General features: G+C 34.4%; 1 protein-coding gene across 4 annotated transcripts in view; it reads right to left on the bottom strand.

Moving 5' to 3' along the window:
* Positions 1–15002, bottom strand: part of LOC138713337 (zinc finger protein 740-like) — a 203521-nt gene that overhangs the window by 2504 nt on the left and 186015 nt on the right. For 3 of the 4 annotated variants that reach the window (XM_069845351.1, XM_069845349.1, XM_069845352.1), the window contains exon 3: positions 12980–14384. The exons of the other annotated variant lie outside the window; for it this stretch is intronic. In XM_069845351.1, the coding sequence (XP_069701452.1) occupies positions 13716–14384 (669 nt within the window). In that variant the 3' untranslated portion in view covers positions 12980–13715. Of the gene's footprint in view, positions 1–12979; positions 14385–15002 lie in introns of those variants that run through there. 4 annotated transcript variants of the gene reach the window in all.

Genomic DNA, 15002 nt, shown 5'->3' with positions numbered 1-15002 from the left:
TCGAAAGCTTTACGTAGAAGAGAGTCTTCATCACTCTGTAGAACGTGTCCAAGCCAACGTAGTCTTCGACTTTTTATTAAGGCTATTATGTCCGGATCTTTATAAATATCCCTTAGTTCCTTATTCTTCAAAATTCTCCATGATGGGATCAAAAATCTTCAAGATTTTGTTCTCAAAAGTAAAAAGGGATTGTTGTTGTTCTTTTTGTTAATATCCAAGTTTTGCAGCAATATAGGAGAGTTGGTAGGATTATTGTTTTATAGCATCTTAATTTTGATACTCTAGAAAGGGGTTTGGAACTAAGCATGAAGGGAGTAATAACACTTATTTGCTGTAATGAGTCTATTTTCAATTTCTTTCTCAAATAAGCCTGTTTCATTAATTATACTTCGTAAGTATTTAAATTAAAACTGAAGTTACAGTACACGAAATATGGACAGTGATTTTAAAAATTTATGCATGCAATATATATTGACTTTCCAATTATACTTAAGTAAAACTTTGTTTCACGAAACCATGAGGAATGATGAGAAACTACAAGGATAGTGTCTGTTCCCTCCATTAACATCTTGCGGCCATTGATTTATTTATATTTAAAACCTAAATTATTTATGATAGCATTTAGAGAAGAATGCATTACATTGGAAGATTTCGCATCTCGTAGCAAAATTTGCATTTTTTAAAAATACAATATAAATATACAAGCCGCTGGAATAACTACGAAAACAAGACTCGTGACAGAACACCAATATTATCTGTAACACAGTAACGAAGATTAAACTCTTCCGAACAAAACAGTTGGCTACCATGTGCTCGCTGTGAAACAGCGACCTGTCGCCATGGACTGTGGTTGGCTGGTTTGAGTGGTTACCATGGTGACACCTTGAAGACACTGAACTGTCAATACCTTTCTAGTTTTGTATAGACTGTAGGCAGTTGCATTTAGCTATTATTTTATTTCTTTAGGAACATAGCAAAATAATAATAACCATTAGTATAAAATTCAGAGATGTCAGTATGTAATGATAATACGTCGGTACGTAATGCACTACTTTTTTCACCATAACTCATTTAATATTAACTATAAATGAATTTGGTTTTTTGTACATGAAAGCTAAAACCTTCTTCTCCAACTGGATTTTTTTGAAGATCATTTTCGGGCTGAACTTTTAGAGAAATTGAGAAATGAACAAGGTCAACTGTAAAACGAGTTTATATTTATGTCAGTACATAACGAAAAATACTACATTCAATATAGGACAAAAATTTTGTTTCTAAAATGCATTTTCTGAATTAACATAACCTCCAATAGTTTCTTTTTTAAACTATGACCTCAAATTTAATTTATTAAAAGTATCATATATTTTAAACAAGATTTTTTTTATAGAAAAATATATTCTGAATATCGGTACGTAACACATATAATCAATAATAATAATAATAATAATAATAATAATAATAATAATAATAATAATAATGTGAATATTTATTTATTCTGGCAGAGTTAGGGTCATGAGGCCTTCTCTTCCACATTACCAGAAGTGAAATATATATTGAAACAACAACAAAAGTAGTAATATTAATAGTAATACTTTTTAATTATTGAATAGTGGAAAATAATAAAGATAAAAAGAAATGAGGTGAAAATCGAAGATTCGAACCCAGGACTTCAAATATAACAGTTTACATTATAATTATACTATACCAATGTTTTTATCTAAGATTTTGTTACTATTGACAAATGTGTTGAGTGGAAGCTAGGGTCGAATAGATGATTTTTATATTCCTTCCAGCATTTCTTGAGGACAGACTCTCGAGTCTAAGACGTATATAATAATTCTCCCCATCAGAATGTCATCAACTGCCTAACATGGACATTTTCTTAGGTCAAAACTATCCCATCTGAAACTATAATTACGAAAACTAAGTATTTTTATTTCTTTAGTCAAAACCGTATACTTGTCAGCAAAGGCGTGGTATGGTGACATTAATAGGGCACTTGCCTCTGTAAGAAAATATACGACGTAATATAAGTCACTTCAACATGGACTGGCATTCACTCTTTGTGATCTGGGAGGAACTAAATTTCAGCTGTTTTACTTTACTATACAAAACTTGCGCTAAAATTCCAGAGCAGGTGAATGTGATGAGACTGTGTTGTGATTCCACTGATCTGACTGAGACTTAAAGGACTGAGGCATAAAAATTCAATTCTTATTAGCTAGGCACTTTGAAGTCAATCTTGACTTAGAAAGATCTTTAATTAGAAAATAAGTATAATAAAATTCTTATAATGCAACAAATATATTATATTTGACTTTCTTTGAGGTACAATTATTTATTACATTAAATTATCAAAAGAGACAAAAAAAAGTTACACATTTTTTATCACTTTACAAACAATGTACGTATAACACTATGCGAGAAAAGTAACACTATGCAAGGAAAATTATTTCTCATTCACTGATTTCTCATTAAAGATTAAGTACAATTTGGTTAAACAAACTATGAAACTAACAATACCATAAAAAATAACTTCTATTTAACTCTTCAAAATAGTACAGCATATTTTTCAAACATTACAAATCTGCTGTACTAATCTATATCATTATGTTACAGATTGCTAGTTTGAAGGACATACTCGTGTCTATGAGAGGTGGAAAGAAGAAGAGTACATGTACAACAAAATTTTACCCTTGAATGCATATGCCTCAAAACTGACAACACTGTAATTATCAATAATGTTCACTATCACTATAGGTCCGAGAATGAATTATTCATGTGGGTAGCAGTTTTTCTCCAATGCAAATACACTGTTACCACTTCTCTTCTTGCAATTTATTGTATTCAGTATGTCTAATTTACCTGATAATCATGTGGCGACAAGAGAAAAATAACATTGACAACACTGCTATGTTCTGTTAGCACGATGGAGTCAGCTGTTAAGTCCAGGTCTATTTGTGATTTAAAGCCTTTTGTTTCTGGCAATGAAAGCCAACTGCATTCGAAGATATAACTTTAACTATACTCAACATTTCTTCCCTGAGCCTCGTAAATATAGATTTAATATTAAAGACTTTTCAAAAGGATACCAATTACACAATCTAATAGCAATCACCACAAGCAACTCTTGTGAATAATAGAGATCTGAGGTTTCAACATCTCATAATTGTTTAATTCGTCAACATTTCGTATATCTAAGAAATACTCTCACCTTTAATCATTAATTTATTTCATGTTCTGTCACAAAGTAGACTACACTAAAAAGTGCTACATACAAAAACAGATACCATGGTCTTCCATAGTGCACAACAGCGGAAATAAATGCATGTACAGTAGAACCCCGTTTATCCGAAATAAAGGGGGCGCAGCCATTTCGGATAATGTGATTTTTTGGATAATCAATGAGAAATATTTTCGGTAAAAGTGGGAAGGAAAAGAGATCGTTAAACATGTAAATTATAAACAAAAATTTAATGAATTTAATATTGTAATTGCACAAAAATTTTACATCCAATAATCAGTTACTTTCTGTCTCTGCAATATCATGCTAGTATTTGATGAGTAAAATATATTAATTTTCTTTTACTTGACAATGCACGTGCGTAACTAAAAAAATAAGACACACAGATAATGCGATAACTGGAACACAACTAAAATGAATGAGAAATTGGAAGCTTATCCCGAATGCATACATCATAATCTTGTAATTCCCGAGTAGGGAGAGGAGGGGGGCGAAAAGAACGTCTCACTTAATGGGACTGGCAATGCCCGGTTACTATACAAAACAAATGTTTGGGGGATGGAGGTAGAAAACAGATGTACAGACTGATTATTTAGCCCTGACAGCTCAGCGACGCAAAAGAGGGGAAGTAATAGAAGTAGTGGGGAGAGCTCCGGAGTAGAGATAAGGGCGAGTGGTCTGTAAAGGAATGCAGTATAGCTTAATTGTACTAGAAATATACCGCTCTACTGCACGCATAACATCCGATCACTCCGAAGGCAAGCGAGTGACTAACAGAAACACCCCTTGGTGTAACTAAATGGACTCGCCTGACCCAGGCACACATCTCAGGCGACTGTCAGGACTAAGTAATCGTACTGTATCATTGCTGTGATGACATTGACACTTAAATTTGTAGCCGTGCTATAGGGGATGAACAAAATATTGCAGGGATAAACAGAACACTGGCTTTCTTTTCTTTTTTTTTGGGGGGGGGGGACGTTGTTTAGGATAAGCTGAATTTCAGTTAACCAAAGTTCGGTTAAGAGGGGTTTTACTGTACTAATTAAATGAAATGGTATAAAATTTACATATAGAAAGGTGAAGTATTATTTATAACTAACGAATTAATACATTCACTTTGTATAAATCCTACCACTTGTCCACAACTATTTTGAATGATACATCAGCTGCAGATATATTTATATCACTGTGTTGAAGGCACAAGGATCACAGTATAACAATAATTATATTATTTGACAAATTTATAAAATGCTAACACACAGAACAACTTCAATATGACTCTTCATCATTTTATTGTAATAGTACATACAACATAAATATAAACCTTAAATTTCTATACAAATTATCCAACAGATTGGTAATAAAGTGAGAGAGGGGGGGAGGGAGGGGACAGAGACGGGGGAGGGGGATGGGGGGGAGAAGGAGAACTAATTAAGATTAATATTCATGAATTATTTTCTATTCATAAGATACTTTTGATTTATTGCTTGTAGGTCTTCAGAATAAAGTTAAAAGTATATCGGTGGTTTACAAGCAAAACAATTAAGCCAAAAATATTATTTCTGAGAAGAAGGCGTTTATAATATACATAATGTATGTGTATAAACTTATAATCGGAAAATTAAATGCATATAAAGAGAAACAACTTACTAAAAATAATATTTTGAGGATTCAATTTTGTCAAGAACTTTCAAATGCCTTTTTCTCAGAAGTAATATTTTTCACTTAATGTGTTTTGCTTGTAGACCGACACTATTTTATTCTGCCTCGAAGTACAAGTACGTAACAATTTGAGACCAACACCCTTGAACATTAGTGAGATCACTGTGCCCAGAACCAGGGTATCAGAGTAAGACAAGTTGATATTACTAAGAAGTAAGGACCAGAAGATCATGCTGTAAACAACTGCTAAATATGCATGCAATTATGAACTTAAAAATTAAAGAATACTTCAATATATATGAACTAATAAATAAATCAACAAAATTAAGTTTGCCATAACAGTGTCAAAGTAAACCTTCGTTTATTTCTTGAAATTAAAGTACTTGTACATAACTCAACATTTGAATGAGGTTTTAAACTAAGAAAGTCAGTTTGTTGTACCTCAAGATGATTTTAAATCGTGAAGAACTTATTTTCATGCCAGGCATTATTATTAGGTGTATCTTAAAGAGTGACGGGGAGGGGGGGAGATGGCGACAAGAGAGATATTTTTCATAACAATGGAAAATTTAACTTTCATAAAATCTCGGATTTTTTCATACATATTTGTATTCAAATTTGTTAAAATATTTTTAATCGTTATTTTACGACACTTTATCAACTGCCAAGGTTATCTAATGTATGAATATGATGAATGTGTGAAGTGGACAGACAGAATAAAAAATGTGTTGTGGGTGAAGAAAGAATGATGCTGAAACTGATCAGGAAGAGGAAAAGGAATTGGTTGGGTCACTGGCTGAGAGGAAGCTGCCTGCTGAAGGATGCACCAGAAAGAATGGTGAACGGGAGAAGAGTTCAGGGCAGAAGAAGATATCAGATGATAGACGACATTAAGATATATGGATCATATGACGAGACAAAGAGGAAGGCAGAAAATAGGAAAGATTAGAGAATGCTGGGTTTGCAGTGAAAGATCTGCCTTTGGGCAGAAGAATGAATGAATGAATGAATGAATGAATGAATGACTGAATGCCAACAAGATGAGTCCAGGGTCCAACACCGAAAGCTAACTAGTATTTGATCTTAATGGGTTGAGGGAAAACTTCGAAAAAACCTCAACCAGGTAACTTGTACCAACCAGGATTTGAACCCAGGCCAGCTCGTCTCACGGTCAGGCATGCCATTACTCCACAGTGGTGTTTGTTACATTAAAACATATTAAGCAATTTAACAATTAATGTAAAGTAAAGGCGAGTCTCTTGACTTAAAGGAAAACAGTAACGACTTCCTGAGAATATTAAACATGGTGCATAATCAACACAGGGATTCACACATTCCATGGACGGATGTTTGATAGTTTTTTTTTAATATAAACTTACTAATAAAACAAAAACAATTTCAAAATTACCAGCATACATTCAAAACATAAACACATTAAGTTTAATGTTTCAATTCTTTTGTAAATGTAATACAAAATATAATCAATAAACAACGCAAAACATACAATTTCATTTCTTTATTTGCCTTTTCTGAAAACCTTATAATTGTGACAACCACCCTTAGGGACAGAAATATACAAATGCATGAACTTCTGGGCCCTACTAATGAGTAAATAATACCAAGAGACCAACGTGTAATGGCTTGTTCATTCTTATTACATATTTAACACATTAATAACATTTCTATTTTATGAATTAAATCAGTGGTGAGCATCTCGTGCTCTTCGTGCAAGAGCGCTCTTCGCTGCACATAAGCAGTATGTGAAAGCAGATCGTCCCAATGCCTACATTGCTCTTGTTTGCTCATGAGTGCACGTGTGCATACAGTTCTTTGTAAGAGCAGCTGAGTTGGTCACCACTGAATTAAATGAATTGTTCTTCTTAACCTTCTTAATAACCTTCTTGTCTTCGATAATACATAATCAAGCCAGAGTAAAAACAAAGCTAGGTAATTACTAGAGTTAAACCACTGCTCTGTAGGACTGATCATTCTGTAAAACTGGAGTGGTAAAGAATGTGTTCTCTGTGGTGTGAGCTTTCTGGATGCTTGCACTGTGTCACAGATGTACAATAGCTCTTGATAATGGGTGCAACACACAGGTTAGGTTTTCTCTTTCCCTACTTTCTTTGATGATGAAGCCAATAAAAAAGATCCGAAACGTTTGATGTCTCTGCATCTAGACATGGTGCAAACTCCCATGAAGCTTATGCCGAACAAAGAGAACTATAACAGCCCTCATGAGCCCATTGAGCACAGTGAAAGTCAAATTATGTTTGCCAGTATCGTAATCTCTGTTCAAGGAAAAGCAATACATGAATCTTGAACTATAGTAATGAAAAGCTACAGTGATGAGTTGATTATGCTTCACTCATTTCCTTCAATTTACTTTATCTTACAATATAAAGAATGAAAATAGAGCTGAATAAATTGGAGTAAATTACTGTTTTGCTATTTTCTGCCTAAGCACAGATCTCAAAACAGCTAAAATGGAGAACAACCAACTCAGTGGTTCTCTCTTTTTTTTGTTAGTCAAAGGTATCTTTGTGTGACGTTATTCAATAACATTTGAATAGTCATGAGCTATTGCAGTTATGTTCTAATTTTAAACGTAAACTGCTCTTTACTTTTTTTCCACATTAAGACATCGCATTTAGACAGATCCACTTTTAACTCACCAATTTTCTTCACCTGCTGGGCATTCAAATTATGATATATACACCTCCTGTAACTATCCAGGGTTAATGTTAATCAAGAGCAAAACTGAAAAATCAACTGCGATCTTGTCCACCACAAGTGTCACTATGGATTTTTTTAATGAAAAAATCCCAGACCTGACTGGGAATCGAACCCAGGCCGCCTATATGACAGTCTGAAGGTCTGACCATTCAGCCATCGCAGAGTAACCAGATAAACTGACTTGTAAATAATGAATATAAATAAAATGTATAATTCATTATTTTATTCTCTGCGAAATAAAATAAATGTAAACAGCTCTTTCTTTTTTTTTTTCCACATTAAAACCTCGCATTTAGACAGATCCACTTTTAACTCCCCAATTTTCTCCACCACCTGCTGGGGATTCAAATTATGATATATATACATATATATATATATACATATATATATATACATATATATACATATATATATATACATATATATATATACATATATATATATACATATATATATATACATATATATACATATATATACATATATATATATATATATATACATATATATACATATATATACATATATATACATATATATATATATACACACACACACACACATCTCCTGTAACTATCCAGGATTAATGTTAATCAAGAGCAAAACTGAAAAATCGGCTATTTCAGGTTACTTTCTTACTTTCTTTCTTTCTCTTCCTCTTTCGGCTGTATGTCTGCTGCTCTACCCTGCATCAGCCTATGAAACAATTAACTATGAAACCACTGACCTAAAGGCTCAAACTATAATTATTTTTCAATCAAAATCAATACATTTTATGTTCATATACAGGGTAATTCACGAGGAAAGGTAAAAAATTTAGGATACGATATCTTAGGCCATTTTGAGTGAGAAAGTTCATATGAACATAAGTCCGTTTTCGAACGATGGCGGAGATAGGTGCATTTTTTTGGTGAAACGTCTTGCCCCAATGTGAATCAGACGTTACCATATGCTGCTGACGTGAGAACGTGGGACAAGATCACCGATCGCAATGAATGACGTAACATTGGAATCTGCATTGTGAGCAATGTAGAGAAGAGAAACAAACCGGATGGGGGGGCATTACAAATGTCCAATTGCCTGCCCTTGTCTGATGTAATGACACAGAACCAGCACATTATACAGGTACAGTTATCGGAAGTGTTAAGTTGTGTTTTTCAAGATGCCTTATAAATTTTCGACTACAGAATACGCTGATATTGCGTATGTTTATGGTTTGTGTGATGGAAGTTCCTTGCGTGCCATTACTGAATATGAACGACGCTTTCCGAACAGAAGGGTATCATTTTGAAGAGTATTTAATGTCTATGGGGTTGGATGAAAGACTTGGTATAACAAAGGAAGAGGGAAATGAGAGAGGTGCTAATCGACCATGTTTTGGATGTGGCATAGAGAACAGCCACGAGCAACTCTCCCGAGCGCAACAGTGCACTGAAGCAGAAGGAGGTACCTTTAAAAATGTGCGAAAACATCGACTCGGACTTCTAGAATATTAGGTATGTATGCATACGTTAATATAAACTTTAAATTTCTCCGTTATCTGCCTCTAAATGCGAGTTAGTACAATGGAATCTCAGAGGTTTTTGTGAAATCAAAGAGCCATATCTCCGTACACGTTCGAAAACGGACCCATATTCATATGAACTTTTTGACTCAGAATGACTTCAGTATTCACAGCCCAAATTTTTTTTACCTTTTCTCCTGAATCACTTTGTATACCAGATAAACTGACTTGTAAATAATGAATATAAATAAAATGTACTTACAATTCATTACTTTATGCTCTGCGAAATAAAATCGTGACATATTTTTTTCAGATTTAAATATACAAAATGTTGTGCAAATTGAAAAGAAAAAAAAATTCATAATATTAGGAGAATTGCAATGACTGTTGCTGGTAAGCCTTGCCCACTATCCCCTCCACCAGACACACTATGGGACAGGAGAATAGGAGGTTTAGAATGGGGACATCTAGCAGGCGAAAATGTAAGCTGGAAATACGCTATCTGGTAATGAAAAAAAGAACTTCGTTCCATGTGCCTCTTTCCTCTCACTCTCTCTCCCCCCCCCCTTATTTTTTTGCTGAGGGTGAATTTCGATCTGACCAATCTGCCTAGCAAAACGCTAACAGTAAATGAGCTGCGTGCTAAGAGTGTCAGCTAACGAGATGAAATGAGTGAAAATGATTCTACTTAAGTTCACTATGGAATGACGAGAAATGGCGAGGGTGTCTTCCATTGTCGGTTGGTTCGTAAGGAAGGGGATAAAAAGAGAAAGTAGGAAATGCATGTAAAGTATGCCATGTGGCACATCCCAGATTCTCATTGTTTGTGTGACTGGTGTTCTGTAGTAATTAACAACTAACAATTATTAGTTTTGCATTTATTTTCTACTTGTGCCTTAATTTTACGCGTGTCTTTGTATTATAAAGTATGGATGTATCGAATGCACATTACTAGTTTTTAATTTATTTTATGATGTTCGAGAGGTTGGCTGGTCACTGGGCATGAGCAGGAACCAGCGGCAGTAGTGGCGAGGTAGGGGAAGTGGCACTAACAACAGCTATCACATATGAAGGGTCCACTGAAAGAACAAGCTAAGTCACTTTTTGTTCATTTATGTTTCTTGGTCTCATCTGCTAATTCATAATGTGAATTATCTTTCTAGTAAATTAGAATGGCAAAAAGCCTGTGCTGTAATATGGTAACAAACTAAATGAGATATAAACTAATGATGTCTTATCAGTGTATTAAAGTTAAGAAATGGTCCTGTAAAATTTAAGAAAAGTGACTTAGTTTGTTCTTTCCGAGGACCCTTCATATGTACCCTAATATTTTATATTTAAAGCACATACTTGTGATTTAATGAAACAGTAGACTACTTTTGCAAATTATTTTTTTCTTATTCTATTTGAGGGGGTCAGAACAAAGGGGTACAATGATATTTCTAAGAACATGAGTTAAGTGCATCCAGGGCAAGCTAAAGCAACTAAAATTTTGGTGGCAAAGGAATATACCGGTATCTTTCAACCACATTACACATTAAGATTGAAATAAAAAATTTCACGGAATTTACGAAATCTTAAGTACTTTCAACCATATTTTCTCAAAAATAACAAGTGCACTTATACCTCTTTGCTTCTGATTCCCTTAAGTGCACTTATACCCCTTTGTTTCTGATTTCCTTATTTGTATTTTTAGTTGCATAATTAATAAAATAACCCAGCCAACCTAAACCCAAAGTGGGAAGCTAGGCTCTGTCATAAGCCAAGACAAATTAGGGAGTGACAGAGGAGTTATATCTCGGGGGGGGGAGCAAGGTTCACCTGGCCCAAATGATGGTTCCCTGGCCAGGGTACAGCAAAGCTATTGGATCATCAATAGGATGCAACACACTTGTTGGTTCTCCAGGTTGGGGATTAGACAAGGATTTGCAACCCTTTACTGTAAAAGAAAGCAATGCGACATATCCCCAGAATAAGATGCAGATGAAGAATTTAAACAACAATATTGGTTACAAACACAGATAATGAAAATTGGAACATGGAATGTCCAAAGCTTAATATCGGGGATATGTGAGAAAGAAGCTAACATAAGCCCGTAACACTATTAAACAACTCAATGGAGTGGCAACATCAGACAAGAAACCAAAAACTTAATTGTGGCGACTATCTTGATGTATAGGACAGAACCTTGAGCATTAATGACAAGATAGAAGAACTGATTAAATCTGTAGAAATGGATGGGCTGCACTTATCTTACATTCAAAAGTTAAGAAACGACTCCATAATGGAAAAACTTAACATCCAAGAAAATGTGGCTGATTCTCTGAAATGCTGAAAGCTTCGATGGTTGGGCATGTATAATGGATGCCAGAAATGTGACGCCCCAAGAAGATAATTAAATTGATCCTCTCCAGGAATAAAGAAAAAAAGACATCCTCAGTTTATGTGGAGAAGAGAAATTGTTGAGAGCATGTTAGGCAGAGAACTTTAAGATCGTTTCTGGAATGATAGTGATGGATGAATAAGGGGAATCCAAGACAATGGCTAAAAGTGGAACACCATTAAAGTATGGATCGATGTTATCTGGGCTAAAGGGCCATGGTCTGTTGGCGCTGTTGCTATCATACATTTCGTGTGCTGTTCCGGCAGACTTGTCAGTGGTTCCCAGCACGCTGAGGAGATCTTTGCACTCCCATGTGCCACACCACTGACGATGTCTGCTGGAGCAGCAGACGAAATGTATGGTAGCAACAGCGCCAACAGACCATGGCCCTTTAGCCCGGATAACATCGATCCATATAATGCCCGCCATGAAACTGTACATTCCAAGACCATAGTATTCAAGAAAATTGATATTTCTTTTCTTGTTATAGCACTGTAAATAATGCATGTTCATATAATTTTTTTTACTCATAATGAAAACGAAAATAAATGTTATAAGTCTGAAAATTCACCTAACATTTATTTTACACTTGGAGAAAACCTAAAAAAAAGCCCAACCAAGTAATCAATCCAAGTGGGATTAGAACTTACATCCAATGTTCCACTCACTCTGCATGTAACATTTTATTGCATGGCGATATATGATGTTTTGATATAGTATAGCTTAGCTTAGGTCAGGTGAGCTGAAGTGAGCTGACCTGCGTTTAAGTTAAATTACTTACTAGGCAACACCCCAGCACATGAGAACGAAAATTGTCAGGAGCTTCGTTTCTGTGGGATCTTTGTCATTCTTTCTCACAAGGGAACTGTCAGTGAATCATATCGAAACCTGTCTTGAAATTTCACTGAAGGGACGTCCTGTAAGAATTTCGCATATCAAAAATCGGCTGAGAGTTTCAACTGGAAGGTCCTGAGATCGAAGTTGCAATGTCGCCTGATAAAGCAGCCCTATCAGCAGTTGTGGGGAGAGGCACCTCTCTGTTATACTCCTGGGTGGCCGCACAAACCCAGCAATAAAATTCCAAGCTTTTCTCCTAATGTTTAATAGGAATGCCTATCTCAATATCGGGAACTTGCAGTTTGAACTCACAGCTAATTTCTGGTGTAGATTCTGTCAGCGAAATTTCAGAGTAGGTTTGGATATGTGCTGACAGTTACCTTGTGAGCATAGCAAGATCGTTGAGTGCAAGAAAGACACAACGACTTGCTGATTTATAAATGTTTCTACAACATTTGACTGTATTTATTCTGGCTTTAAGGGGTTAGGTACAGCTAACAGCAGTAACATTTTTAGAAATATTCAACATTTTTTTCCTCCATTACTGTATCTTTTACAATAATGAGAATTGGTACGTGTAAAACACTGTCCTTTTGCTATATAAAAAAAATTTTTTACGATTTAAAAAAATTATTTATTTATTATTATTTATTTTTTTCAAAATTCGTAATGGTGGCAGTTCTCTGTGCAGTGATGAAGCATTTCCCTCAGAACTCACAAACTTGTTAACTTCATGTTCTCTCTCTTTTATTTTATTTATGAAACACATGTTTACAATATCATGCTCTTTCAACTACATTCCTTAATAAATAATATATATATATTTTTTTTGTGTTAGAAGAAAGTACTTATATTTGACCATTTTTGTTAATGAATTTATTTTTTATCAGACAAAGTAGCAAAGGCAGAAAAGTGATCTTGCATAATATTGTAGATATGACATGCATAAGTACGCACAAAAAATTTCATCACAGAATGTTAGATAGTTTCTGAGTTAGTCTATGTGGGAAATGTTTCATCACTGCACATGAACTGAATTTTGAAAAATAAAATGTAAATATTTTTTTTTAAATCGTAAAAATATTTTTTTTCATATAGCAGAAAGACTGTGTTTTACACATACTAATTTTCATTACTGTACAAGATACAGTAATAGAGGAAAAAAAATGTTGAATATTTCCAAAATTTTACTGCTGTAAGCTGTACCTAACCCCTTAATTAGTGTTCCTTAACACTAATTCGAAATAAGAATACTTTTTCATAACAGATTATACTCGAAAAATATAAAGCAGATTAGAGGTATTGGTGTATCAGAATTGCACATTCCCTAATATCAACAAAATGTATCAATAATGTGATAGTGAATGTTGCATCAGCTTGTCCTTGCGACTGAACTTCTTGTTACACATTTTACAATGGAATGGTTTTTCTTTAGTGTGGACCAATGAATGCCTGTTCAGATGGTACTTATCCCTGAACAACTTGTTACAAACCTCACACTTGTGTTGTTTTATCAGACTGTACTGAGCACACTCTGGCACACATCCACAACAGTTGCGAGGTGTCTTGCATAGTTCACAGTCAGGTGCAATGTCTCCAGAATGAACCAACAAATGCCTAGTTAGATGATATCTATCACGAAATGTTTTCCCACAGAAGACACATTCATGCTGAACAACCTTTCTCTTATTTACTGTTTGAGATGAAGCATCACGCTTCACAATGGTTGATCCTGATGCATGCATCAATTTTATTTTTTTATTTTGATTTTCTGGTGAGATGACATCTGATTTTGCCCCATTAGCAATCCATTGTCTTCCACCTTCTGTATCTGGAGTTTCTGACTCACTTTCAAGGTCAGAGTTAGTGCATGATGAAGGGTCAACTTTCACTTCAATCTTCTCCACTTCAGTTTCCTTCTCTTGTGAGGAAGCTACTTCAGACTTGGAACTGCTTGTTTCGTGGCTGCTGGATGACGATTCTGACTCAGAATCCGAATCACAGTCACCATCTTTCTGCACAACACATACATGTTTTATGCTAACACATTTTCATAGTCCAATACAGCCATGTATTCACAAACTGGATGGATTCTTGGATATCAAGACATTATAAGAACGAGGTTGAAGACACACAAGTGAAAAACGGATGTCAAAATAATTTTACGAATGATATTACTTCAATATGAGATATAATTCAGTGATTTAACCCTTTGGTGCCGGAATTTAAATACATCTGTAATACATGGCTGACCAGGATTTAAATGCAGTAATATCACATTTTAATGCATGCATGTGACTACTGAAATCTACTTCCGGTTTTTTCAGTGATACAGTTACTGTCGACTAAAGTTGACGTTAAGAGTTGAAAGGTTGGATTGATATGAACTTACTAGAATCATTATCAGGGAAAGGATTTATATGTAAATACATATTTACTTATAAAGCTAATATAATTTATATTTTGCATTATCTTTATGTTTCACAATGTGTAGGGTTGAAAAATCCTACTTTTATTTTCCATATTTTTCCATATTTTAGAGTTTAGTACATATTTTCGTTAATTTCCATATATTTTCCATATTTCATATAAAACAGTCCATATTATATTAGGTTTAACAATAAAACAAAACA

The sequence above is a fragment of the Periplaneta americana genome, chromosome 14, assembly GCF_040183065.1.
Source record: "Periplaneta americana isolate PAMFEO1 chromosome 14, P.americana_PAMFEO1_priV1, whole genome shotgun sequence".
Lineage (NCBI taxonomy): Eukaryota > Metazoa > Arthropoda > Insecta > Blattodea > Blattidae > Periplaneta > Periplaneta americana.
This window is presented reverse-complemented; position numbering and strand designations above follow the sequence as displayed.